At 39.0% G+C, this 25378-nt stretch overlaps 1 protein-coding gene across 1 annotated transcript in view; it reads left to right on the forward strand.

Moving 5' to 3' along the window:
- LOC134679623 (uncharacterized) overlaps positions 1 to 21946 on the forward strand; it is a 95269-nt gene extending 73323 nt beyond the window's left edge. The window contains exons 2-4 of the mRNA XM_063538577.1: positions 4760 to 4802; positions 18854 to 20444; positions 21003 to 21946. Coding sequence (XP_063394647.1) covers positions 18925 to 20444; positions 21003 to 21840 — 2358 coding nt within the window. The 5' untranslated portion in view covers positions 4760 to 4802; positions 18854 to 18924 and the 3' untranslated portion in view covers positions 21841 to 21946. The remainder of the gene's footprint in view (positions 1 to 4759; positions 4803 to 18853; positions 20445 to 21002) is intronic.
- The last annotated feature ends 3432 nt before the right edge of the window (positions 21947 to 25378 follow it).

A 25378-nucleotide genomic window follows, 5' to 3' on the forward strand; every position in this document is an offset into this window, starting at 1 on the left:
TAAGTATTTTCGCCCGGCTAATATAACAAAAAAAGTTAATCAAACATAAAGCAAAATAAAAAATAAGAGAATCATTTCAACTTAAACTTACAGTAATCTCAATTAAATTAGGCTTGTGTTTTGTGTACTACACGAAGATAATGTTAATTATGATGGATAGATGGAAACATTCATAACTCGGGAACAAATTTAATATTCGTGATGGACACTCAAATAAATGTCCTTACCGGGAGCGCCTTCAACGACACAACACACCATTATAACAAGATTAATAAAATTCGAATCACTCCCCGGGACTTAAACCCAAAACCTCCACGACATAACAATAAATAGGTAAATAATTTCATCATCATCATCATCATCATCTCAGCCAGTAAGACGTCCACTGCTGAACATAGGCCTCCCCCTTTTTTGGGGGGTGAATGCCGTAATCGCCACACTTGGCAGGCGGGTTGGCGATCGCAGTTGAGTACACCGAATTTGAGGGACGCTGCTGCCCGTCCACCGGTGGTCTCTTGGACGTGCTTTAAGGACATACCCGGGTCCTGGACGTAGTTTAAGGACATACCCGGGTCCGGGTAAATAATCTAGTATAAAATAATTGCTAAGTACATTCAGGTTTTGTCTAAGTATGTCACATAGATGATAAGCCGAGACGGTGCAGTGGTTTCGTGTGCGATTGCCCTAAGCCTATCCGGTACCTATGGCGATACACGCCGTTATCCTACCCAGTCATTGTTCACAAGGCCTACGCCGTGCTGCAGAGACTTGGCTATTGTGCCAAGAGAGATTTGATAGTGTTAACATGTTATGTCGAACGGGTACCTAAATACTGTGCACATATGTAGTGCATAATCTTTTACCACCGTATTTTCTCGAAACGCTCGTATTTGTCATGCTAGGTACTTCAGCTACGTCAACCTCAGTACCTACTTTTTGTACTGAGAGTTGAGATTGACTGAAATCATGACACGTTCGTACTTTTCCGTGAAAACACGATGGTAAAGAATATTGCAACGCATCTGTAACGTACAGTCGCCATCAGATATATCGGAGCGGCCAAGGTGCTCACAAATATCTGAGCACGCCTCTATTGTCAAGGCGTTAGAGTTGTAGTCTATCTCGTCGCGAGATACTGTCGCGCCAATCTTGTGCTAGGCCTACAGCGACTCACACACGAATCTAGTCGCCGATATACAATCGAAGTTTTGCTCTGACAAGCAATAAGCTGAAATACATGCCAATCTTCTAATTTTATTATATCTGCTTTTTGTATGGCAATAAATGGTTTTTCATGGTAACATTCCATTTCTAACCGCAGCTGCACTACCGGTACTGAACGCGTCGCTGTCATTGTCAATTTCCATAGTAAAATCAACAGTAGTGCAGCTGTCGTTGGAAACCTTAACAGTTCGCCGGACGGTATCGGCCTGTCAGTTGTTCGGAACTGTCAAAATTCACTCACCTATAACCTCACGCACGACTTACTTCATTTCGCATGCACCAATCAGCGTGAGCGATCTTCAAGGTCGTACCAAAATAAAATCATAACCGTAACAAGTTGTTGAACCTGAATATGGCTCTAGGATGATAATTTATCAAAACAATACATTTTAAGACAAAAGTAATTTGGCTCGTTATTCTCTATTGTACCTATTATATTTCTTTGGTAAAATTTTATCATAAAGGGATAAAAATTTTGGTCGTTAAATTTGATTTGTGTGCCGGAAATTCAATTGATAAAAGTACAAAATAATAGGAGGTTGTTAATGCCATTTTTTTTCAGTAAAGTTTTATTTTTAAGTTTCAATTTGCTTAGGCTAAGTGAAACCTTAATAGATTAACAAGACTTTTGTTTATTTAGAGATGACTAACGGCTTGATTCGGAAAATGAATTAGATCTCTACTAGACCTCAACAAGTTACGATATATATCAAATTTGACGTTCCCGCGATTCTGGAGGTCCTCTTGAACGATTTCGACAAGTTATGACTTAGATATCCAAGTCACATCTAGTCGATTATCTAATGTAAATCTAGTTGATCTCTAATCGTTTCTAGATCTTGTGTTTATCTCGTTTCCCGATTACGCGTGACCGTTATTGCAACCCGTGCTTGATAATAGGAATGAGTCCTAATGAAAATTAAAAATGATTTACAGTGAAACCTGGATAAGTGAGATCTCAAGGGACGAGCAAATTTGTCTCACTTAAAGAGGTTTTCCACTTACCCAGGTTCCCAGTTAGCCAGGTACAGATAAATTTCTGTCTCATTTACAGAGGTTTCCATTAATAGAGGTGAGAATAGAGTATATTTCAGTTATAGAGGTGGTTAATAAGGTATTTAATAATTAATATCTTTAAAACTTAATAAGGTAAAATAATCCTTGTCCCTAAATATGTTTTAAGCCTGTTTAAATATTTCTTTGAATTTATTTTGAATGATTCTCCAATGGATAGATATATCAAAAATAAATTAAATTTGATACGGACTTCATTGCGTATTAGAAATTTAATAAATGAAAATTAATGTTTTCGTGTTACTTATCAAAATTTCAGCTTTCGTTTCGGTAGTTTTAGCTACTTAGATAAATTAACTAAATCAAAGTTTGAAGTTGTTTAGACACAATTAGGCAAATGCGGAATTTGTGGATAGACTAAAAGTTAGTAAGAATACGGAAATCGTTCAATGAAGTCCAAGTTAGAGAGGTCATAGATTGACGTTATCTCAGATACAGAAGTCAATTCCCTATAAAATTCTAAAAAACAATTAGGAAAATGTAATCTTATAAATATAGTATCAGTAAAAGAGGTAAAATACACTCTCCGTCTCACTTATAGAGGTAAATGTGACTATAAAATCACAACAACGAATCCCAGTTATAGAGGTTCGTTTTTTCTCAGTAACAGAGGTAATTCAGTGCTAAAGTGTCGGGACCGCACCATGAGTCCCAGCTATAGAGGTTTCTCACTTATCCAGGTCCCACTTAACCAGGTTTCACTGTATTTAGGTATCAAAAATGCAGCTTATTACATAGTAGAAGGGTATTACATTTTTAGAAGGAAGTATTCTATTGTTAGACAGCCTAGGAATTGTGTTCCGAGCCCTAAACTAGGTAAACCTGTCTTATAGGGACCAATAGTTAATATCATGTTGCCACCTATATTCCTAATGACGAGGCAGGGTCAAGATTCGGACGTCTACCATCCATTTTGTTCGGCGCTTAAACATTTGGGGGCCTAGCCAAGATGACAATTGTCGATAGGCTCACTAGCTATTTTATACTAACATTATATTGCGATGGTATGCAGGGAAACGCTAACGATATACCTTTACTACTGAAATAAAAAAAGAAAATTAGACATTATCGTGAGCTCTCCCAAGGAAATACAACATTAAATTTAATACAAAAACTACAATTTTGCTTTAGACGTTCAAAGTTTCCTGTAATTAATATTCCTGATCACAATCCCTTTTATGTGAAAATTGTAGGTACCTAACTAACATAAATAGCAATACGTAGGTAATTACGTGACGTCATTATCGTCAAACGCCACTCCAATTAAACAGGTTTAATTAAAATTTTGTATCAAACGAGCGGACTTGTTAACGTAGGTAATAATATATACTCGTATTCTATGACGGAATAATATATTTTCTATGACTAAATGACTGGTGCATGTAGGATGACCAAATATTTTTAAGCCGAGCTGATACGGCTTTTTATTAAATCGCTCATTAAGAATATTTTTTGAAAAATACATAATTCTTGCTTTTATTTGGAAATTTTGTGGAAAAATACATAATTCTTGCTTTTATTTGGTAATATTTGTAACTTGTAATGTCGATTTTTGAAGTATTATAATACTTGAGTATATCTAACTTTGCGCCGATTTTAACACAACAAAATGAGTGTCATTAAGTCATTATGAACATCATATTTTCATATTAAATTGCCATCACTGCCACACTATGTCATTCATTGCAAATGCCATGCCGAGTTAGGTTGGTCTATGGTTGCGGCTTTATGTATAAAAACTCCAAAATGGCAACACTCAGTCTGAAAATATCCACAGTAAAAAAATGTTCATTAAGCTTTCTCTTCATTTCCGGCCGCAGACTTATCAACTGACTAAAACTGCTAACTATTATTTAAACTCTCTTGTGATTCGAGCATATTGCAATTGCTTTAAACCGGTCATGGTTACTCTAGTCGCGTATAACATGTACAATTGTAGGTAGCCATTCTTCGGTTCAGCATGGCTTTCATATTGCTTGAAACTATAGGTACACACAATAAAAAATCCATTCAAAATTACCGACATCTCTATTTATTTTCCGACCGCATTCATCAACCGAGTAAAAATGCCGACAACAGAAAAAGCGGCGACGGGTCATGGTCACCCGAGTCGCGTGGAACACGTACAAATGTACCCTTCGTTCAGTTTCGTAAGTCAGCACTATTGCTTGTGACAAGGCAACTTAAGAAACGGGCCCGAGCACCCAAATCCCCGCAATCCACTACCAAGAAAACCCCATTATTATATCGCTTCTCTTGTATTTTATTTCTTTTACCCAAAATGGACCCTCCATTTTTATAATACTGCTGCGTGAACACGAACTCACAAAGTATTTGAGCGTTTAAATTCGAGTAATGAAATTTCTCAAACCAAATCTCGGTTCTTAACAATTAAAGTATGCTTTATTCCTTATTCCTTTGTTACGACGAAATTATAAGCTTATGTTTTGTACCGTTACAGATTCTGAGGAACGCTGTGAGGTCGCGAATAATGAGAATTTGAGGTGAGTTGGTAAATTAAGACGTCTATCATCCATCACTGTGGCCACGTTGGGGTATAAAAAACCCTTAATGGACATTTAATGTAGCATTTTTTTCTTTTATGTGCCTTTGCTTGAGCACGTGTAGTCCTCAAGTTGCGTTGCGGCAGTTGTAGTTTTATTGCGTACAGGCAGACTGGCACATTGGGATTGGGATCAGCGTTTTATAGCCGCGTTTGAGTGTTTTGGCAAGCTAGTATCAGCGCGAGTTGCGAATAACAACTGTCAAGCAAAGCCACCGATATATACGGGTCTCTAAGTGTATAAGTCTACACTATGGCGAAAATTACCATTTGAAGGACGAAATCTTTATATTATCCGATAAGTGAACCCGTCAGAGAAAGCACGTGTATGCGAAGAGTGACGACGATTAATAATCAATTAAAGATCAAGTAATCTCGTATAACAAGACTCGAACAAGCTACAACAACACGCAATACAACGTTAATCGGAAATCAACGTTAAAGCTAAATTAATTAGATTTTCTTGTCCCTTAAATTTTGCATTATGTGAGGACAAATCGTCTCTTCTCAACAAAATAACATGTTCCATAAACCCATCTAACTATAGTCCAGTAACACTACTATGGTCCACAACTTTAATAACTTATTGACAATAAGTAAAGTGTTTAATGAGTAAAATATTAAGATAGGCCAAAGGTAGGATCTTTTCGAGCGATGGCGTCAACACCATACCTTTGGCCTACTCTCGAGTAGATGGCGATACTTTTTGACATTTAACACATAATACATATCAGTGAAAAACTAGGGATTAAAGTTAAATAGTGTTTGAATTTATAACAAAGTGAGACTTTATTGGGACATAAAAATACAAACTAAACAATAATAAAACTAAACTACATGCAATATAAAACTTTAAATAAACTTGAATTTTAACGTTCAAATTTTGACAATAGTTGGCATTAAATCAGATTAAATATACTAACTACGTAATCTACCTTAACAATTCTCTTTGGATTAGGCTTATCGACTGTCAGAAAATGACATTCTGGCATTCAGTTTGCCATTTCTATATCTTCTACAATAAAAAAAGAAACCACATTTCTATATAAAAAATACGTCAGTACAATCAACAAAACGTCGGACGTACATCTCAGCGAGGCAAAAAAGCGTGACTTAGTGTAATGAAACGTCGCTTTCGTCACCGCATTTCCGCTGAGGATACATGTCATAAAGGTAACGCGAGGTCACAGATTACATAACAATATGTAGATACGATACTTGCCAAAAAAACTTTTATAAATAAAAAAATCTAGGAACATTTTTTTTTACTTTCCGTCGACGTCGAAGATATGTTTACATGTTTCGTCTCATTCGTAAGGAGTAAGGTGCAAAAGTGTAAACATGTCTTCGACGTCGACTCTACAAATCTTTTACAAAACATTATTAAAAATGAAAACTTCAATCATTTAACTAAAACTAAACGAAACGTATTATTATCTTCAAAATATTATCTTTTAGTTTAGACGAATCTCGTTGAATAAATACAGGTATGATACCTACAGTACAGGAAGGTACAGGTTAAAATTATTTATAGCTAAGAACAATTTAGGTTTTTCTAAATAAAACGCGAGCTGTTAAGACAACTTTAATTATTTTTTTGCGTATGTTTGTTCGTAGCATATCTATTTTTTTATATAATCCGAGGCGAGTACATGTGTATATTGGGTATCGCACGCTTGTGTGTATGAAATGTGAGGGGCTTGTGTGTGTGTGCCTTGAAGTGGGAGGTACATTATTTCTCCCGGTAGATTATCTCGTCTTCGCCTGATTTTTACATTGAATAATACATAGGCTTGCTAATAGAAAAACTATTATGGATTTATTTCATGATGGTTTTTGATTGAAATGTCAGTAACGTTTACGTTATCGAAACGTTGTTTGCGAGTGGCAAACACAGTTAAAATAAATACGGCATTATGACATTTGAATTACAAAATGTTTTCTGATGTTGGAATGGAATATTTATGAATGAATGCATGAATGAATGAATGTGAATAATTATTTAGCTAAAACACGCTTATTAATTACTTAGTGATTATTATTTCATATACCGGATGTGGCCTGTAATATGAGCAAAAAATTTAACTGTAGGCTGTATTCTCCATGCTGACCAACATTTGTTCAGCGAATTTTAAAAATAACTTGTGGTTCGATTTTTAATACACTTTAAAGTATATTCTACGACGCAATGTATTGCGAATTTTATAATGTTTAAGGCGTGACAAGCAACGTCAAATCACAATATGACGATATGACGATGGCGTCCATTGAATATAATATTTATTTTGTATGAAAAATAAGGAGTCTAAATACTTCATATTTTTTTAAAGTTGTTGAACAAAAGTGTCACCGTTTGAGGAGTACAATCTATGTTTTAATTATTTGCTCGTAGTACGGGCCACACCCGGTATGGTATACCGAATTAATGGTGGTGTGGTTGAATTCTGAAATAGAATCAAACTGAAAGATAGATACGTATAACATTAAAAAATCTCGCGTTTGAACCCCCAGAGTAAATTTCATTTCATAGCGTGACGAGTGTTCGCGTTTGCGTTATGTCTCTTTTTGTATGGGATTATCAACAGCGCGCCAAGCGGGATGTGTTGGAAATTTACACTAGGGGTACAGTTCTGCTATCCGCAACCACTATTATACCTATACCGGGTGTGGCCTGTAATACGAGCAAATAAGACCAAAAAAGCGATGGCTCGATGTCGTGAAAGCAGATATGAGCGTGAACGGGCTCACACGAGACGACGCCCAGGATCGCGCAAAGTGGAGGAAAGCAAGTAGGAAAGCGGACCCTGGCAAAGGCCGGGTAACGCTAGGTAGAAGAAGATTGTACTCCTCAAACGGTGACACTTTTGTTCAACAACTTTTAAAAATTATCAAGTATTTAGACTCCCTATTTTTCATACAAAATAAATATTATCTTCAATGGACGCCATCGCCACGCCATATCATTGTGATTGACGTTGCTTGTCACGTCTTAAACATAACAAAATTCGCAATACATTGCGTCCTAGAATAAACTTTAAAGTGTTTTAAAAATCAAACCACAAGCTATTTTTAAGTCGCTGAACAAATGTTGGTCAGTATGAGGACTTGAGGAGTACAGCCTACAGTTCAATTTTTTGCTCATATTACTCGTACAGGCCACACTCGGTATATCGTATTCCTTTTCTCGCCGTGCCGAGGCGGGCAATTTTGTTACCTACATATGTAGGTCAAATGAAAGTTGCAGGTTGGTATGATATGCCAAACTTTTAATGAATAGTGACTTATAAAGCAGGTTTATAAGTTAGACGTCAATATAAACTTTGACATAACACTTGAGCCGATATTTAGTTAATCACTAAACTGAAAATAGTAATTAAATTCCAAAAAATATAAGACAATGTTGCCACTGCAATATTTATTTATAAAATAGTAAATTCCTTTTTATATAAAAACGCTAAGATAATTTATTTATTGGTAGTTTTACTCCTACGATTTAAAAAAATATTTTTATTTACTTATTTTTACATAAATACAAGACGCGCTAGTAAAAAGTGGCAACATTGTCTTACTTTTTTTGGAATTTAATCATAGTCTAATAAAACATGGTCTTATCTTCCCAGAGTGACACAAGCCTACGTCACAATAACATGGCCGCTATATATAGCGCTATCGCATATTATCATATAGCGCTGTCGCATGATGACGTAGGCTTGTGTCAGTCACGTGACCACGAAAAGACGGGAAGAGAATACCAGGCGGAGTATATTATTATACCATGAATTTAATCACGATTTTCAGTTTAGTACTGGTGCATTTCTGTCCCCGTCAAACCAGGGTATGCTGAAAGTAGATGATTTTGCGCTATGTCTCCAGTGAGTGCGATTTGGGTCATCGTCGTCTCTATACCGTACTTTTGTTGCTGACTTTTTATTATCTGAACGAAATGTATTAAAAAAATAAATTAGTCATCATAATGGTAACATACCATTTCTGACTGCAGCTGCACTACTAGACTGAACTGAGCGAACTGAACGCGTCGCTGTTATTGTCAATTTCCATAGTAAAATGAACAGTAATGCAGCTGTCGTTGGACTGTCACCTTAAACCGGATTGTCGAGGACGTATTCAAAGAAGATAGGTATGTAGTTTACTCATCTTATTAACATACATTTATTTAAGTAAGTATATATACATATTTTTTTAAATCTCTCTTCTCCAAAACTGAGTTTAAATTGGTACGCGAAGTTACCGTAGACTAAAAATACGTCAAAGGAAGAGCCGAAATGATGTGGCTTGTTGGAGCTAAATTACGCGCAGGTTTCAGGATATATGTTAAGAATGCGAGCGAAATGACGTCCGGAATATGCGTTCCAGTCACGCTACAGGAACCGCAGTTAACATAGCCGAGCCGTAGCTCAACTAAGTAAGGTTGCATCCAGAAACTCGCGAACTAAATTGACAGGTCAATGTGCACAAATGATATCACAGTTTGGCCAGTGCTGTTCTATCGATATTTTCAAAAAAGTTTGAATTAAAGAATGTTGCGAAAATTCACCGCTAGGGGCACTACTGTTGCGCGGTCAGTTAAAATGTATCTTTAAGTAATTTAAGTTATTTAAATTACAGGCAACTGTAGAATCCGCTTACTCATATAAAGCATAGTTATACAACGTCTTATTTTTGTTAAGTTTTCCAAATGAATCTCAAATTCCTTTGTGAACGATGAGTTTTATTAAACTTGTAACAATTATCAACCTGTCACTGAGAATCAAAACTAGAATAATTTACACGCCGAGAACGCACCAAACGTCCTTACAGGGAAAGACGTGGTGACGGCTATGAAAACCAGCGAGTGTGTCATTATAACCGGGCAGAATATCATGAAAAAAATGTATAGTAAGCGATTTGGCACTTTAAGCGGAGTCATCTTATCCCACTTTGCTTTTGCGACAAAGAATTTTATACGATAACCAAACTTCGAACAGTAATTGCGTCAGTGTAAGCGGTTGGTCAGTATAAACAAATTCCACTGTACTTATACGAGTATGATATTTGTGCATTTATGTTTAAAGTTTTTCCTTCAACTTTTTTGTTAGAATTGGGAATTTTTATATTAATTCTACCCGGATCACGAGCGCTTTCCATAAAATCCCATATTTCCGAGAAATAAAATGTCCCCAATTTTGTTGGTCCAATTGGTTACGACTTACGTTTTCAATACAACCTATGACCGTAACAAAATGGACAAACAAAAAATGTATCTGTATTAAAGAGTTCGCCTTCTGTTTCTTTGAGGACGCTGTGACACGTACCGGTGACAAGCAAAATTTACGCGTATCCAGCTGTAAACAGGTGGTTACATTATTCCCTTTTAACTTTATGTCTTTATCACAAGCAATTTATGTATGAAAATTAGAGTTGTTACATTTCTGACAATTTTTTATGCTACAATTTCTTATGCATATGCACGTAGAATGTAAAGAAGAGAGTCTATTTTTATTTCCAATCTTATATTATCTTTCCAATATTCTTATCAGTTAAAAGTATTTATTTATTATCATTATCCACCACTTGTTTATTGGAGTTAAATATTATAAGTAGGTACCCACAATACAAGTTCGGTTTCAATATAAGTATCCCCGTCGCACTGAAAATTGTTTTCAAGCAGGGCTCGGAAATCGTTCTCATTTGTCAAACCGGTTTCGTTCATTCGCCCGGGAACGAAAAGGATTTCGTTTCCGTTTGCGGTTACCGGTTAAAGAACTGAGATAACGGCTTATGCCATATACGTTCTCATTCCGTTCTGGAGGAACGAAACTAACCGGTTAAATTGAAAATATCGAAGCTAGATAGAACGAGTAAATATTGCTATCTCTTTCACGTATGACAACGAGTTTAACCGAGATTCTCCGAAAGCCAAGAGTAACCGGTATTATATCGTTCCCTGCGAACCATAAAGTTCCGTTCCCTCTACTTACCGGTTAGGAGAGCGAACGTAATTTGTAGTTCGCTTTCCATCAATTAATCGGTTTTTTAATGAACGAAATAATATAACGGTTTTGGAACGGTATTAACAGGTATTTCAATACCGGTTCCGAGCCCTGTTTTCAAGTATTGTTTGCAATTTGGAGGCATCAGAAGTACGCGTACATACTTACATACGGAAAACAAAGCGATGCTGGATATACATATTTTTATCCGCACCTGCTCCTGGGCTGTGAGAAAAAATACATTTTGTCACCTGGAGTGACAAAGCAATTCAATTAATGTATTATTGACACACACGCTACATGAACAAATGTACTTATTGCAATACACGCTGAATATTAATTATAAATATTTAAAAGTACCTATTGGTATAATATTTTAAACTTTCGCGTTTTGAATACATATTAACTCACATTATAGACGGGTCTAACGCGAATTATATTCAATTACCTTTATTTACCGACGTTTCGACACAGGTTTCACTGGTCTGATCAATCAGTCAGCCGCGACCACGACCAGTGAAACCTGTGTCGAAACGTCGGTAAATAAAGGTAATTGAATATAATTCGCGTTAGACCCGTCTATAATGTGAGTTAATACCTATTGGTATTTAGTGTTAAGTTTAATTTTGAACTTGTTTTGCAATTAGTGTTTCTTTTTTGCCAAGCATCGTCATCGATTTAGCACTTTTTAATCACTCTTTCAAACAACGTTACATACCTAATTTCAAATCATCATCATCATCATCATTTCAGCCTATATACGTCCCACTGCTGAGCACAGGCCTCTCATGCGCGAGTGGGCTTGGGCTATAGTCCCCACGCTAGCCCAATGCGGATTGGGGACTTCACATACACCTTTGAATTTCTTCGCAGATGTATGCAGGTTTCCTCACGATGTTTTACTTCACCGAAAACCTAGTGGTAAATATCAAATGATATTTCGTACATAAGTTCCGAAAAACTCATTGGTACGAGCCAGGATTTGAACCCGCGACCTCCGGATTGAAAGTCAGACGTCATATCCACTCGGCCACCACTGCTTCCCGCTTGCTGCTTCAATTTCAAATACTTTGAATAAACTGTACGCTTCCAGTTTATTCAAAATTCGCCCAATTTCTGGGCCTAAATGTTCTCTAGAGTGAGAAATTGGCAGTTTTTAACCCCATTATTTAAAGTCGCTTTAAATGCGAATTGACTCCCGTCCTGGCTTGGACGTCGCCAGGGCCGAGAGGCGCATTCTTATCTCAAAAATATCATATCGATTTGATATTCCTCTCAGTGCGTCTCGCTCGCGTATACAGCTGATTTTATCATGTTAGAGAGGTTATGAAGGTCATACATATGGAATCGAAAAACAAAAATAGATCAGGGTGCCTGGCCAAGATGTCAATGGTTTACCCTATAGCGAACGAAACGTTAATTACTCTCGCACTAACATGGAAAACTGATGATATAGAGACATTACGTACCGTTTCGTTTGCTACGGCGCTATTGGCATCTTGGCTAGCCTCTACTATTTCATACATTTTGGCGAATTACATGTCGATGTTTAATGGAGCAGCAGGTGTTTATTTTTAGAATTTCAGGTTAGACTTCATGTATCATATACATCATCATAGGTGATCATATACATCATCAACACATTCATTGCCACTATGTATTGCTACGGGTTACGCTCGTAGCGCGTAGTCGCTACGAACAGTGTAGGTCCCCGACACTCGGGTTCTTGAACCTGAATGTGCTAAAGGACGAGATACACTGCCGTATTCGAACTTCAAGACATTCAGAAGAGACGACACTTACTAGATCCATTCTAGATACGTTATAGTTTAGATATCAACTAGTTCTCTTTTGCAGCGCCATTCGGGCAACCAAATGTCACTTTTACGTTGATTGAGTAAGATATCTATTAGATGTGAATTGGATTTCTAAGTCATATCCTGCGGGGACTCGTTCAAGAGTATCTTCAGAATCGCGCAAATGTCAAATTTGACAAGTTAGATCACATATCGTTATCGTATCTTGGTGATGTCTAAAAGATACTCGTATCTATAGTTCGTTTTTTTAGCATTAGAAAGAACTTGCAAGAAGATAAGTGATCTTGACATGTCTTTTAATTGAAAAACGCTTTTTAAAAATCAAAAACTATTACTTATGAAAGCAGAAGAATATAAATGATCGTATTAGATTCATAATTGTTACATATTTGCCGTAATTTATTTTTAAAATGTGTTTTTCAATTAAAAGACACACCAAGATTGTTTACCTTATTTCTAATGCTAAAAAAAACGAACTATAATATATAAACGAACAGAAACAAGCACCGCTAAACGGTTTGTTAGTAGGTCATCATTGCAACAGCTCTGCTAAGATCGAGTGGAATGCAGACCTCAACGCAGCTTTCGAAGCTTGCAAGGCGAGTCTAGGTGAGGCTACACTTCTTGTCCATCCACGTCCGAGTGCTGATTTGGCTCTGGTCAGTGATGCCTCGGATACAGCGATCGGTGGCGTGATACAGCAGTTGGTAGGTAACACGTGGGAACCACTGGGTTTTTTCTCACGTAAACTGAACCCAGCCCAGCGCAAGTACAGCGCGTACGACCGCGAGTTACTCGCAATTTACGAGTCGGTCAAGTACTTTCAGCATATGCTGGAGCTCAAGCCGTTCAGAATTTACACCGACCACAAACCCATCGTGTATGCCTTTACTAAACCCCTGGACAAATGCTCGCCTCGCCAGTTTCGGTACTTGGATTTCCTTGCGCAGTTTTCCACCGACATCCGCCACATAGCGGGTGAGGAAAACGTGGTCGCCGACGCACTCTCTCGTCCTATCGATGCAATCAGCGGCAAGGCCATTGACTACAACGCGTTAGCTTCGGCTCAGGAACGTGATGCTGAGTTCCAGCAGTTGCTAAAGACCGGATCGTCATTGCAGTTCAAAAGGTTGGTTGTTCCTGGTACTGCCGGTGATGCTGCAGTTTATTGTGACACATCTGGACCAACAGCTCGTCCGTACCTGACTCCCGAGTTCCGTCGACAAGCTTTCGACTCGGTACATGGACAGTCACCCCAGCGCTAAGGCTACGACAAAGCTTGTAACTCAGCGATATGTCTGGCCTGGGGTAAATAGAGACTGTCGCAATTGGTCTAAAGCTTGTCAACACTGCCAGCGATGTAAAGTGTCAAGGCATGTGCACTCGCCTGTAATGTCATTTTCGACAGACACAGAGCGTTTTGCACACGTACACGTTGATCTGGTCGGTCCGCTGCCGTTTTCACAGGGTTTCCAGTACTGCCTGACGGCATTGGATCGCTTTACAAGGTGGCCTGAAGTGATGCCAATTTCTGACATTAAAGCAGAAACCGTCACTCAAGCATTTTTCTCCGGGTGGGTGTCGCGATTCGGATGCCCCAAGCGTATAACAACAGATAGGGGGAGGCAGTTTATTTCCGAGACTTTCCGGCGCTTGGCGAAGTCCATCGGAGCTGAGCACATACAGACGACTGCCTATCACCCGGCAGCAAACGGCATGGTGGAGCGTTTTCACAGGCAGATGAAGGCTGCCATTAAATGCCATGCGAGCGAGGATTGGGTTGAAGTCCTGCCTCTGGTTCTTTTAGGAATCAGGACGGCATGGAAAGACGACTTGTCCGCTTCCACCGCGGAATACGTGTACGGTCAGCAACTGCGCTTGCCAGGGGATTTCTTTGAATCCTCAGGTCAAGATGCGCCAGCTGACTACACGGACTTCCTCACTCGCTTGCAGCTTATAATGCGCAAGTTACAGCCTTCGCCAGTGGCTCGCCATGGTACGCATAAAGTGTTTGTGCATAAAGACCTGGCTACATCAACGCATGTGTTCCTGCGCAACGATGCCGTGCGGAAGCCCCTGCAACCTACGTATACTGGGCCTTATAAGGTGGTTGAACGGGGAGACAAGTTTTTCAAGATCCTTATTAAAGGTAAACCAAATAATGTCTCCATCGATCGGCTCAAGCCCGCGTACATGCTTGGCGAACCCGACCTTAGTCCAGTTTCTGATAAGCAGATCGCAACAGCGCCTCAACCAGCAAAGGCTGAACGCAGAACTCGCTCAGGACGTGTTGTACGTTTTCCTAGCTATCTGTAATCGACCTAAAGGTCTCCGAAGGGGCTGATGTAGCAACACATTATATTATGTTTTAAATATTATTGTTAATATTAGTTGCCTGCGCGCCGCGTTCCCGCGGCCGAGCGATATAGTTAAAAGTAACGGTATTATCTTCGGGCGCATTCGGGCGCATTCGTGCGCGCTCGGTTTTCCTAGCCAGGTCAGTCGTATCCGCTATCCGACGCCGGAAGGCTGCGCGCAGGTCGATCGCTCTCGCTTGCATTTTAAATACGATTTAAGTTCGTTTCTGTATTTCTTCTTCTATAGTGTACTGTGCTACTTTCTTTCTTCCGTACTGTACTGACTATCTTCTGTGGACTGTGTTTAACCTATAATAAACTTTATAAATGTTAAACTGCGTATGTTATTTAATAGCTCCGTAGCTATAGATGTCTATCTCAAAATCCGAATCGAGCGCACAATCAATATAAAATCAAGATCATACACTTAAAATTGGAATGTTCTTCCGAGGCCGGACCCACTCTGCACATAGGTGCAATTTAATTTTAACGTTCCACCAAAGGCACAATAAAAAGGCGCTAACATTTTCCTCGAGGCTTGAAAGGTCGAAGTGCGGGACCGTAGTCGTAAATAATTGGGACATTTAAGCTCGGGATGTATTCAAAGGGAAATTTACCCCATAAATGAAGGTAGTCAGAGTGCTTTTGTGTACAAAATGGTGGTAAATTAGTATGCTTTAGCGGGAGGAGAGTAGTCGAATTTTTTCGTGTCTGCATATTTTTTATCAGTGTTTTTAATACAAATTTCAATTTTGACAAATTCCAAAGCTAGCAACTAATGAATGTAGTTTTATGTAAATACGAGTACATTATATTTTGTAAAAGTATTTGTTACAATTTTTAAGTTACATACGCAGTGGATACCTCCACTCCTCCTCTTAGTAGAGTTGGTACATGTTAAAAATAAAAAGTATAATATTTTTTATTTGTTTACATCCGCATACGTGCAGAGAACTAATAAGGCGTTTAAAGTTTAAAATTGCTACATAAGTAAATGTTTAACATTATATGTACTTAAAAGTGCGCCCGCTAGAACCCGAAGCCCACTTATTTATAAACTGAAATAAATGTCATATACTAAGAAAAAGTTACCAAGGCCTCCACTGCCCCAGGCTGAAATCGAACCAGCGTCCTCTGCTATCGCGGCAGGTGATGTGTGTGCTCGCAAAACATATAATAACTAAAAAATGAGCGTTTTCCCAGAGATTTTTCGCCCCCGAAAACCCCCATACAGCTAATTTCCTCGAAATCGTTAGAGCCGTTTCCGAGATCCCCGAAATAAGAATTGCTCGTTTATAGGTATAAGAAATAAAAAATATTTGTATTAAAAGTAATTTTATTTCAAACATTTACTTACTAAGTTAATAAATGTAGGTAGGATAAAAAGGATTTTCTAAAATAAAATTTTCACATGACTGGATTTTATTTGGAAAAACCTACAACTAAAGTGAATTTGGGCTCATTTAGACGATGCGAGAGCTCGCATGCGAGTTTCATTACATTGCAGGTTTTGATCGGTGGGTTGAATTGGACGTAACCAACAGTCCGCAATGTAACTTAAATCGTATGCGAGTTCGTGCGCCGTAAAGGTTAGGTGTAGGTTACGCGTGACTCCCAGTTACCCTTTATGATATTGGGATTTTGATTCCTTCAATCGGTTGGTCAACACGGTCAAGTTAAGCTAGACGTGTGTGACATAAAAAGTGCTTAGGTACACTTTTTATTCAGACTTTTTTTGTAGTCCATACGAGTCCCTAATTACTAATACTCCACTCACCCACTGTCCATCTGTCTGTCACCGGGCTGTATCTCATTAACACTTGGGATTTTCACAGATGATGTGTTTCTGTTTATATAACAACTAAAACTTAAACAAACTAAAATTTGTACGGAACCCTCGGTGGGCGAGTTCGTCTTGGCCGATTTTTTCTTACCCATCCAATAGTTCAAAATAGGTAGCCCTCATATCTATAGGTACTAACAATGAAAGTAGATAGAATGAGAAGGCTAAAATGGGTTAATAATAACATCTTTTACGGAACCCTAAAAGCTGTATGGGCATGGGCCCCAACACGTATTTTAACGACACTTCATTAAGAATCAATTTCAGCTCTTACAGCGAACACAATAAGGTATTTTTCCGCTTGCATTATCATGTGTAAACACGTTTCAGCTGTACAATTTTTACATTGACGCTTCAATTTAATTTTTCCAACATTCGCTCGATTGGAACATTTTGTAAAGCGTATTTGTGAACGTTAAATAAAGTCAGAACGAACCCACAATTCAATCAGAGAGCTTAAATAAAGTGGATTCATATGGGACTTAATTGAAGGACTTTGATAATTTGGATATATTTAAAATCAGTCGTAATATGATAAGCACCTCAAGCTGATTACCTAATTTGAATTGTTGTTGTATTATTGTGGTTTTATCAGTACATCATATTTTGCTAATATGATTTGGCTTTGGAATGAGTATAGTAGTAAAACTATACAACTATAACGCTGCAATACGCTGCCTTTTATTCATTAACATTAGTTAAGCAATATGAACTAATGGATGAAATATAGGTGAGAATATTAATGACAATACAAATATGATAGCAAAAAGGAATCTAGTTGTTTTAGGGGCATCGCACGGTAGGTTTTTGAAATACCTACATAATAAACGTTCGCAAATTAGTTTTGAATTACATTAAAACAAAAAATACGATCACGGTGAGTCAGCTGACGTAAAAGTGGCTGAATCCGTAAAACAGGTAGACATGGAGAATCTTATACCTATCTACCATAATACTCGTACCATTCGGAGAACTTCAGTGGGTCTTTGATAAGGATGCAGCAATAATAAAGGCTCATATAGTATGACGTGCAAACATTGTTATCAGTGTTTGAAATTTCGAAAACAAGTACCGTAAAACCACCCAACAATAATCCAGAATTAAGCTCATAATTAATATTAATCGTTCTTTGGTGTTGCCCTCGGTTTCGTTAGTGATCAGTCCTTCTTATTGTGAAAATGTTTTACCTTAGAACAGCAATATTAAAATAATATTCAAACCTTAACAAAGATATTAAAGTTAGTTAGGTTTTACTGTATCAACTAATTTTGCACTGAAATGCAATTAACTGAAGTCGCACATCGCTCCAATATGCGCATCCAATACCGAAGCTCAATCGTAGTTGCCCAAATATTCATAGAAAAAGAAAATAAAAGTCGGACCACATTTACTCAAATACAAGCGAGTGAGTAGGCGGCCTAAAGCTAGCTCACTAATTGGGTCCCGTATTGGAGAACGCATCGTTAGGCAATGTCCATAAGCCGTGCATGGATTTATGAATAATTCCCGCACAACTGAAATGGATTCATTACATTACACGCATTGCGTATTTAATTATTTTATACGGACAGCTCCGTTTTTTTCAATCGTAACACGATTCTGATTTGCAGTGAAAAGAACAGAAATAATTATTGATTTGCTTTATGATTAGGTATGTTTAAATTTTAAAGAATAGGTATGTTTAAATTTTGGTGTTTGGTTTATACATACAAAAACTTCGATTGTATGGGAGCCACTATTTGGCGGACTGAGATAGGCTATGGAAAGACCGGGAACTTATAATAAGAAGAATAGGTACCAAAGACTGAATAAATTCAAATTCAGTAGTAAACACTAAATAAAACTTCTGTAAAGATATTATTTTTCTTTTACGCTCTCGAAATTGTGTTAATCTACTTACTGTACATCACTAAGTAGTATACGTTAACGCTTAGCTTTGATCAATAAGTACATTATATTACATTTTTGCATTTTATTGCTTACAGAAACGCCGATCAGCCGGGAATGACGTTTAGCGGAGAAGAAGAGAGGGGCGCGGGGTGAGCAGGCGCGTGGCATGTGGGTGCTGCTGATGCTGGCGTTGGCGGGGGCCGCCGTGGCCGAGTGCCCGCGCCACTGCGAGTGCAAGTGGCGCAGCGGCAAGGAGTCCGCGCTGTGCGCCCGCGCCGGCCTGACCGCCGTGCCCCCGCGCCTCGACCCCACCACGCAGCTCCTCGACCTCTCCGAAAATAAACTGACCACCCTTCAGAACGATGCATTCGCCTCCGCCAACCTCCTCAATCTCCAACGCCTTTACCTTTCATCTTGTAGCGTCAAATTTATACGCCAGCACGCCTTCCGCGCTCTAGTAAACCTAGTCGAACTAGATTTATCAAAGAACAATATACAATCCGTGCCGTCACACGCTTTCGACTCAATTTCCGAACTCCGAGAGCTGAGGCTAACCAAAAATTCAATTATCAAAGTCAGAGACGACGCTTTCATAGCAGTGCCCCATTTAGTACGGCTAAGCCTTAGTGAGAATAAAATAGCCGAGATAGAACCGAGAGCGTTTACAGGGTTGGAAGGTTCACTGGAATACTTGGAACTAGATAAGAATAAACTGCACGTTCTCCACGTAGCAGTTTTGGCGCCCTTACGATCGCTGAAGGGATTAGAGCTTGCTGGAAATCCATGGGAGTGTACGTGTGCTTTGCGACCAATGAGGGATTGGATGATTAAGAAAAATGTCCCCGCAACAGTAGTTCCCGATTGTTCCCTGCCTCCGCGGCTCATGTCCATGTCTTGGGATCGTCTGGACTTGGAGGATTTCGCCTGTCCTCCTGAAGTCAGTGCCGCGTCTAATAGTTTTAAAAGTGTTGAGGGTGAAGAAGTGACGTTAGTGTGTCGAGTGAGCGGCGTTCCCGCGCCGCGGGTGCGGTGGGTGCGCGCGGGCCGCCTTCTTGCCAATTCTAGTTCTCATAATGTAAATTCCGGTAGATCTTTTATATTACGTAGTGAAGGAAAAACGAGTAATTTAACTATTAAAGCAGCAGATTTGCAAGATACAGGCTCGTATACTTGCAATGCAGAAAACCGAGCGGGAAAAGCAGAGGCGGTTGTGAGCCTCGTCGTGGAGAAAAAGCCTCAGGGCAAAGGCTTCGGCGGTCGAGCTCTCATGGCCGGTATGGCGGTGTCCGCTGTGATAGTGTTAAGTTCATGTTTAGTTGGACTGTGCGCGTATGAAACTCGTAAAAAAAGACAATTAGATAGGTGGAACGAACAGATAGTGACCACTAATCGCCGCGATGACAATTACGAGAAGATAGAGGCTAATATAAAGGGTGTGGTGGAGGTGCCGCGGGTGTTGCCGGCAGACAGCGGCCGGAAGAGGGGGGACTACAGGAACGTCCCCTCGCACGACCCGGAGGACGACTGCGCAGGTTACTTGCGCGAGGAGGTGCGCGAGGAACGAGACCCCATGTCGCTGTCCTTCGACGCAGGGTGGCGGAGACCTGAGTTTGATAACTCGGTCAGCAGAAATGGAATACTTGAGCGAGATTTGCATATACCCCGCTTGAAGGATTACAGCAAACGGTAAATAATTCATTGCATCTTGCACGGAGTTTTCGCTGAAATGTAGAATTAGACATCTAAATGCATTTTCTCAACCTACCTAGAAATAGCCACAACGGAAGTACAGGCCGATGGTCGATTTACGAAAGCTGGCACGAATGAGTGAATGAAAATATCTATGTGTGTAACGGATAAACCAATAAATTGGTGACTCTGACTGTATACCGACACCGTCATTCACACAATGACAAATAGTTGTATGTAATTTGTTTCGTTTATTCCATTTGCGCCAACTTTCGTGAATCTTTGCTAGGTTCCCAGGATTTGAATGAAACAACAACCAGAGTCATAAAAACATTATGGTCGTACTGTGAAATTATGTATTAAAAACGTACTTTCAAAACTCTTTTCTACCCGTTAGACGGCTTCTAATAGACTTCTCAAACTTTGTGCAATGTGTGTGTTGCGTCATCAAATAAATAAAAAAACAAGTTGGTAATGTTGCAAAAATATTCGTAACACACACTTCTTACTCGATAAAGTAATTTAAAAATGTATTGATAAGAAAATATTTTTCAGTACTGACGAAACCCCCGAGTCTGTCGCGAGCTCGACATCAACGAGCGTGCTGAGTGCGCACGCCGAGCACTCATCGGCCAACCGGTTCAACAACAACCCGCGCGCGCGGCCGCGCCTGCGCCACGAGCGGCTCGACAACGACCTCTCCGGCAGCGACAGCGAGAAAAACTATCCAGACCTCATCGAGATGAGCGCTCTAGGCACCTCCTCGTACCTCCGAAGCGAAATGAAACACGACCCGTACTATTTCTATACGATCCCCAGGAGAAAAGACGGCGAGAGCCGAAGCCCCCTTTTAAATAGTAGAAGAAACAGTTCTGGAGGCGATTCTGGGACCTTTTTTGACCGGATTTACGATAAGAATCAGCCGAGGAACGTTGGACGACGCTCTAATAGCTTTCTCGACTTATCGTCGGGCGGTAATCGGTTGCGACGAAATCCGAGCTTACCCTCATCTCCAGCCCGAGAGCAGCCCACCGTACCGTCCGCTACCCCCCTCCTCGATCTGTCCGGCCTCCGCGACTACACGCGCATGGATCAGCCGATGGAGGACTTCGATTTCCGTGCTTCACAACTTGAGAAGTTTCTAGAGGAATATCGGACGTTGCGTGAACAGTTATCGAGAATGAAAGAGACGAGAGAGAATCTGCAGAGGAATAGAGCGGTTGACAATGAGGAGTTGAGGTCAATTTTGAAAGGTAAACCTAGTGTGGCTGTGACTGAGATGTCTTCAGGGGCGCTGGCGGACGCGGCGTCGCCGCTGGCGATGAGCCCGCCAGAGTACAAGCCGCACCAGCCCCGCCCCGAGTGGCTAACCACATTACTTTATCGCAATTAAGTCTCTGTAAATAAGTAGCATTAATATTTGAACTGATGTTAGAGTAAGAATAAATGTTTGTAAAACATTCTTTGAACGTTGAAATAAAACATTTAAGGAGGTCATATCCGTTGTTATTAATAGCCTTTTTATCATTATCAAAATGGGGCGTAATTACAGCTATCCAAAATAAAATAAACCCCATAAGTGCCGGATATCGAAATCATGGTTATCATTTTATTTGACGATAAATTCAATAAGAGATAACCGCACAAAGCGTTTGTTGTAAATTGATTGTCATTGAGACCAGAGGTTGTCATTACCAGGAATCGAAAATGGGTTAAGGTATGAAAGGATATTGGGATATAACTACCGGTCCAATTCGAACTTTAAGATACGTCAGTTAAAAAAAACAGCGACGTTTCTTCAAACAAAAACGTCACTTTTGACACTGACATATCTAATCTATATCGTTTTCATATCTATTATTTGACGTATCTTAAAGTTCGAATATAGCTGCACGAAGGTAAAGCCAAAGGCGTGTTTACATAAAGAAAGGAATGGAAAGATTTGCGATGTCCTGGTAGGCTTCCGTAGCTCAATTGGTTAAGAGCAACACACGAATTGTGGAGGATGCGGGTTCAAGTACTGCCGGAAGCGTAAATTTTTCCATTTTTTCCTTTAATATAAAAAAAGTTCTTTTATGTTTGGAGACTTGGAGTAGATCATAAAATCACAAAATGTGGGTAGCTAATGTAATCAAAATAATCTACTAAAAACACCGTGTATTTATTTACCTTAACTTACAACAAAAAAGAAAAGAAAAAGAAGTTGAGAAAGAAAGGAGTGAGTGCTGAGGGCACGAAAGACAGAGGAGACTGGAAGAGAAAAACATGTTGTGCCGACCCCACATAACGTGGGATAAGGGCAGGGGAAAGAAGAAGAGAACTTACAACTGTCTAATTAGATTTACTAATCCAAGTTGCTAATCTGATTTATGAAGAAGCATATTTGAGTGATGATCAAGAATAATGTTCGTGAGGTTGTAGGGATGCCTTCATTCGCCTCTGATTTTTTTTAAATACTACATATAAGTATCGCATTATAGCAAGCTTTTTTGAGTTTTTGCTTTATTGTATAAAGGTAAGCATTTCACCACAATCTCGCCTGATGGTAATAAGCGCCGATGCGGTTTAGGGTGGAGTTATTCTAAGAGATATCTATTCACTCACAATTTGAAAAGATTCAAGTAATATTTAGTGCCATTTTCGGGAATAGATTTGCAGGAAGAGAGTTCTTGTTTTTTGAAATAATGTTTATTTATTTATTTCTATTCTATCAGTTTGATTCAAACGTCGCTATGCGTATGTCCTGAATTCTGAAGGTCAGGAGATATCACAGTGTAAGCGACAATTTCATTAGTTGTTTAAAAAATCTAAAGGTAAGTTAATGGCAGAACGAAATATTGGTAAGTACCTACTTTGTATAGTAAAATGATTAAAAATTAAGCGATCACTAATTTAAGTTACCTATAGGTCAGAAAATTAAGGATTAATATTAACACGTAGGACAGGCACAGTTACTTGCTATTTATAGAAATTCTAGCCTTTGCCATTTAAAATGTTTGTATTTAAATAGAAAATAATTGAACGTCTGCCCCTCCATTTCTCTCCATGTCAGTTCAATCGAAAGGCTGATGTTTCTAAGGGCTAAATTTAATTTCAGATAAAAAGGAGTAAGTAGCTAAAACTTTTTTGACCTCTTTTGAAACCTATTCCATTTCTTCTGAAATTTGACGCAGTGGCCAAAGTAAAGCTGAAAAGGCAAAATTGAGTGGCTTATAAACCTTTATGTAGTTTTTCCACTTCTATTGTAGCAACATACAGTATATAAGCATAAATATCTACGCAATATAAAAATAACTCGCTACGAAAAACGACTTTCAAATAAAAGTGTAACCCCTTTAAAAGAAGTGGACGCAGCGACCACGCAGCGTCGTCGCAGCGGCCAACGGCGCCAGAATTTACAGCCACAATAAAAGTATCGCTTTTATTGTCGAACACAATTCGCCCGGACAGCTGTAATTGCGAATGCGACTGTCTATTGGTTCACAAATTAAACCCACTACTTTAGTTTTACGATTGCGGAAGAGGCTGATTGTAATGGCTTGTTGAATTAAAAAAGGAGAGTTATGGTCACAGTCTGTATGTAACAGAGCGTGTGCAAAAAGTTCGATGTTTGATTGAAATCTGCATTGGCAAAGCCAGATACATTGTTATAGTTTTATGGTAACATTCCATTTCTAACCGCAGCTGCACTACCGGTACTGAACGTGTCGCTATCATTGTCAATTTCCATAGTAAAATGAACAGTAGGTAATGCAGCTGTCGTTGGAAATGGACTGTCACCTTGAAGGTGACATTCCATTTCCAACTGCAGCTGCAATACTGTTCATTTTACTATGGAAATTGACAATGACAGCGACGTGTTTCCATAGTAAAATGAACAGTATTGCAGCTGCAGTTGGAAATGGAATGTCACCTTTAGAGTTGATTTTGTCTTTTGCAAGGATCGTGATATTATTAAACCTAGTGCGTGTGTGATACGTGACTCGTAACTGAATGTGATAAATTGATAACCATTTATGTAAAAAGTTAATTTCACTGAGGACTAAATTTCCTGATGATTAACTAGTTTCGGCACTTTGCACAAAAAAAGAAAAAAACTGTTAATAAACCGTAGTCTACAAAACCTCATTCTACATACAAGACATGATTGCGTCTGAAATAACGTTTGACGGAACATTACAGCAAATGTTTCCAAACAAATCCCAGCAACGTACTACAACGATAGCGAACGCAATTTGATTACTCACAAACTTATCAAAGGCCAAAATTGCTCGGTCCGCGTAACCTCAACGCAGCGAGGGTCTCTTGCTCCGATTTATTGTTATTGTTCAGCAAATCCGGCAGACGTGTCTGCGGTACAGATATATATTACTTACGAATATTTAAAAAAAGCGTTCGTTAGTCAATCTTTGTCTGACACCAAATGGCACGATAAATGTGGATTTATGATAGTGACGATACACCGATGGCGGCAATACCTATGCCACGCGCTTTTGAATGGTGGATAGTGACATCGCTGAAGTCAAGTTTATTTTAAGTTTCAAATAATGTTCTATATAATATTACTACAATAACTTAGTAACATAAAGACTAGCTTCTCTTATCTGTATTGACCTGATTTTCTTCGGATAAAATTCCTATTCTCGTTACAGCAGTAGTAGTGCTTGTAGCTTTCTGCGACTTCCTAAAGAGTACAAGACAAAAGTATTAAGGAGCTTCTGTTTTCAGATCGAGTTCTATTATATTCCGAGCTAGCCACCGCAGACTGCAGCATTTCGTATTTCCACTACGGAAATAACTTTTCTGTGCCCGTATGGGATAACACTATCTGGCAGATTTTCAAAAATCGGATCTAGTTTTAAGTAACTACGTATTCCGAAATACTGTAAGTAGCGGAAGCAGTTATAAAGTTGACCCAAAAATTTTTTATT

Source organism: Cydia fagiglandana, chromosome 1 (genome assembly GCF_963556715.1).
Source record: "Cydia fagiglandana chromosome 1, ilCydFagi1.1, whole genome shotgun sequence".
NCBI lineage: Eukaryota > Metazoa > Arthropoda > Insecta > Lepidoptera > Tortricidae > Cydia > Cydia fagiglandana.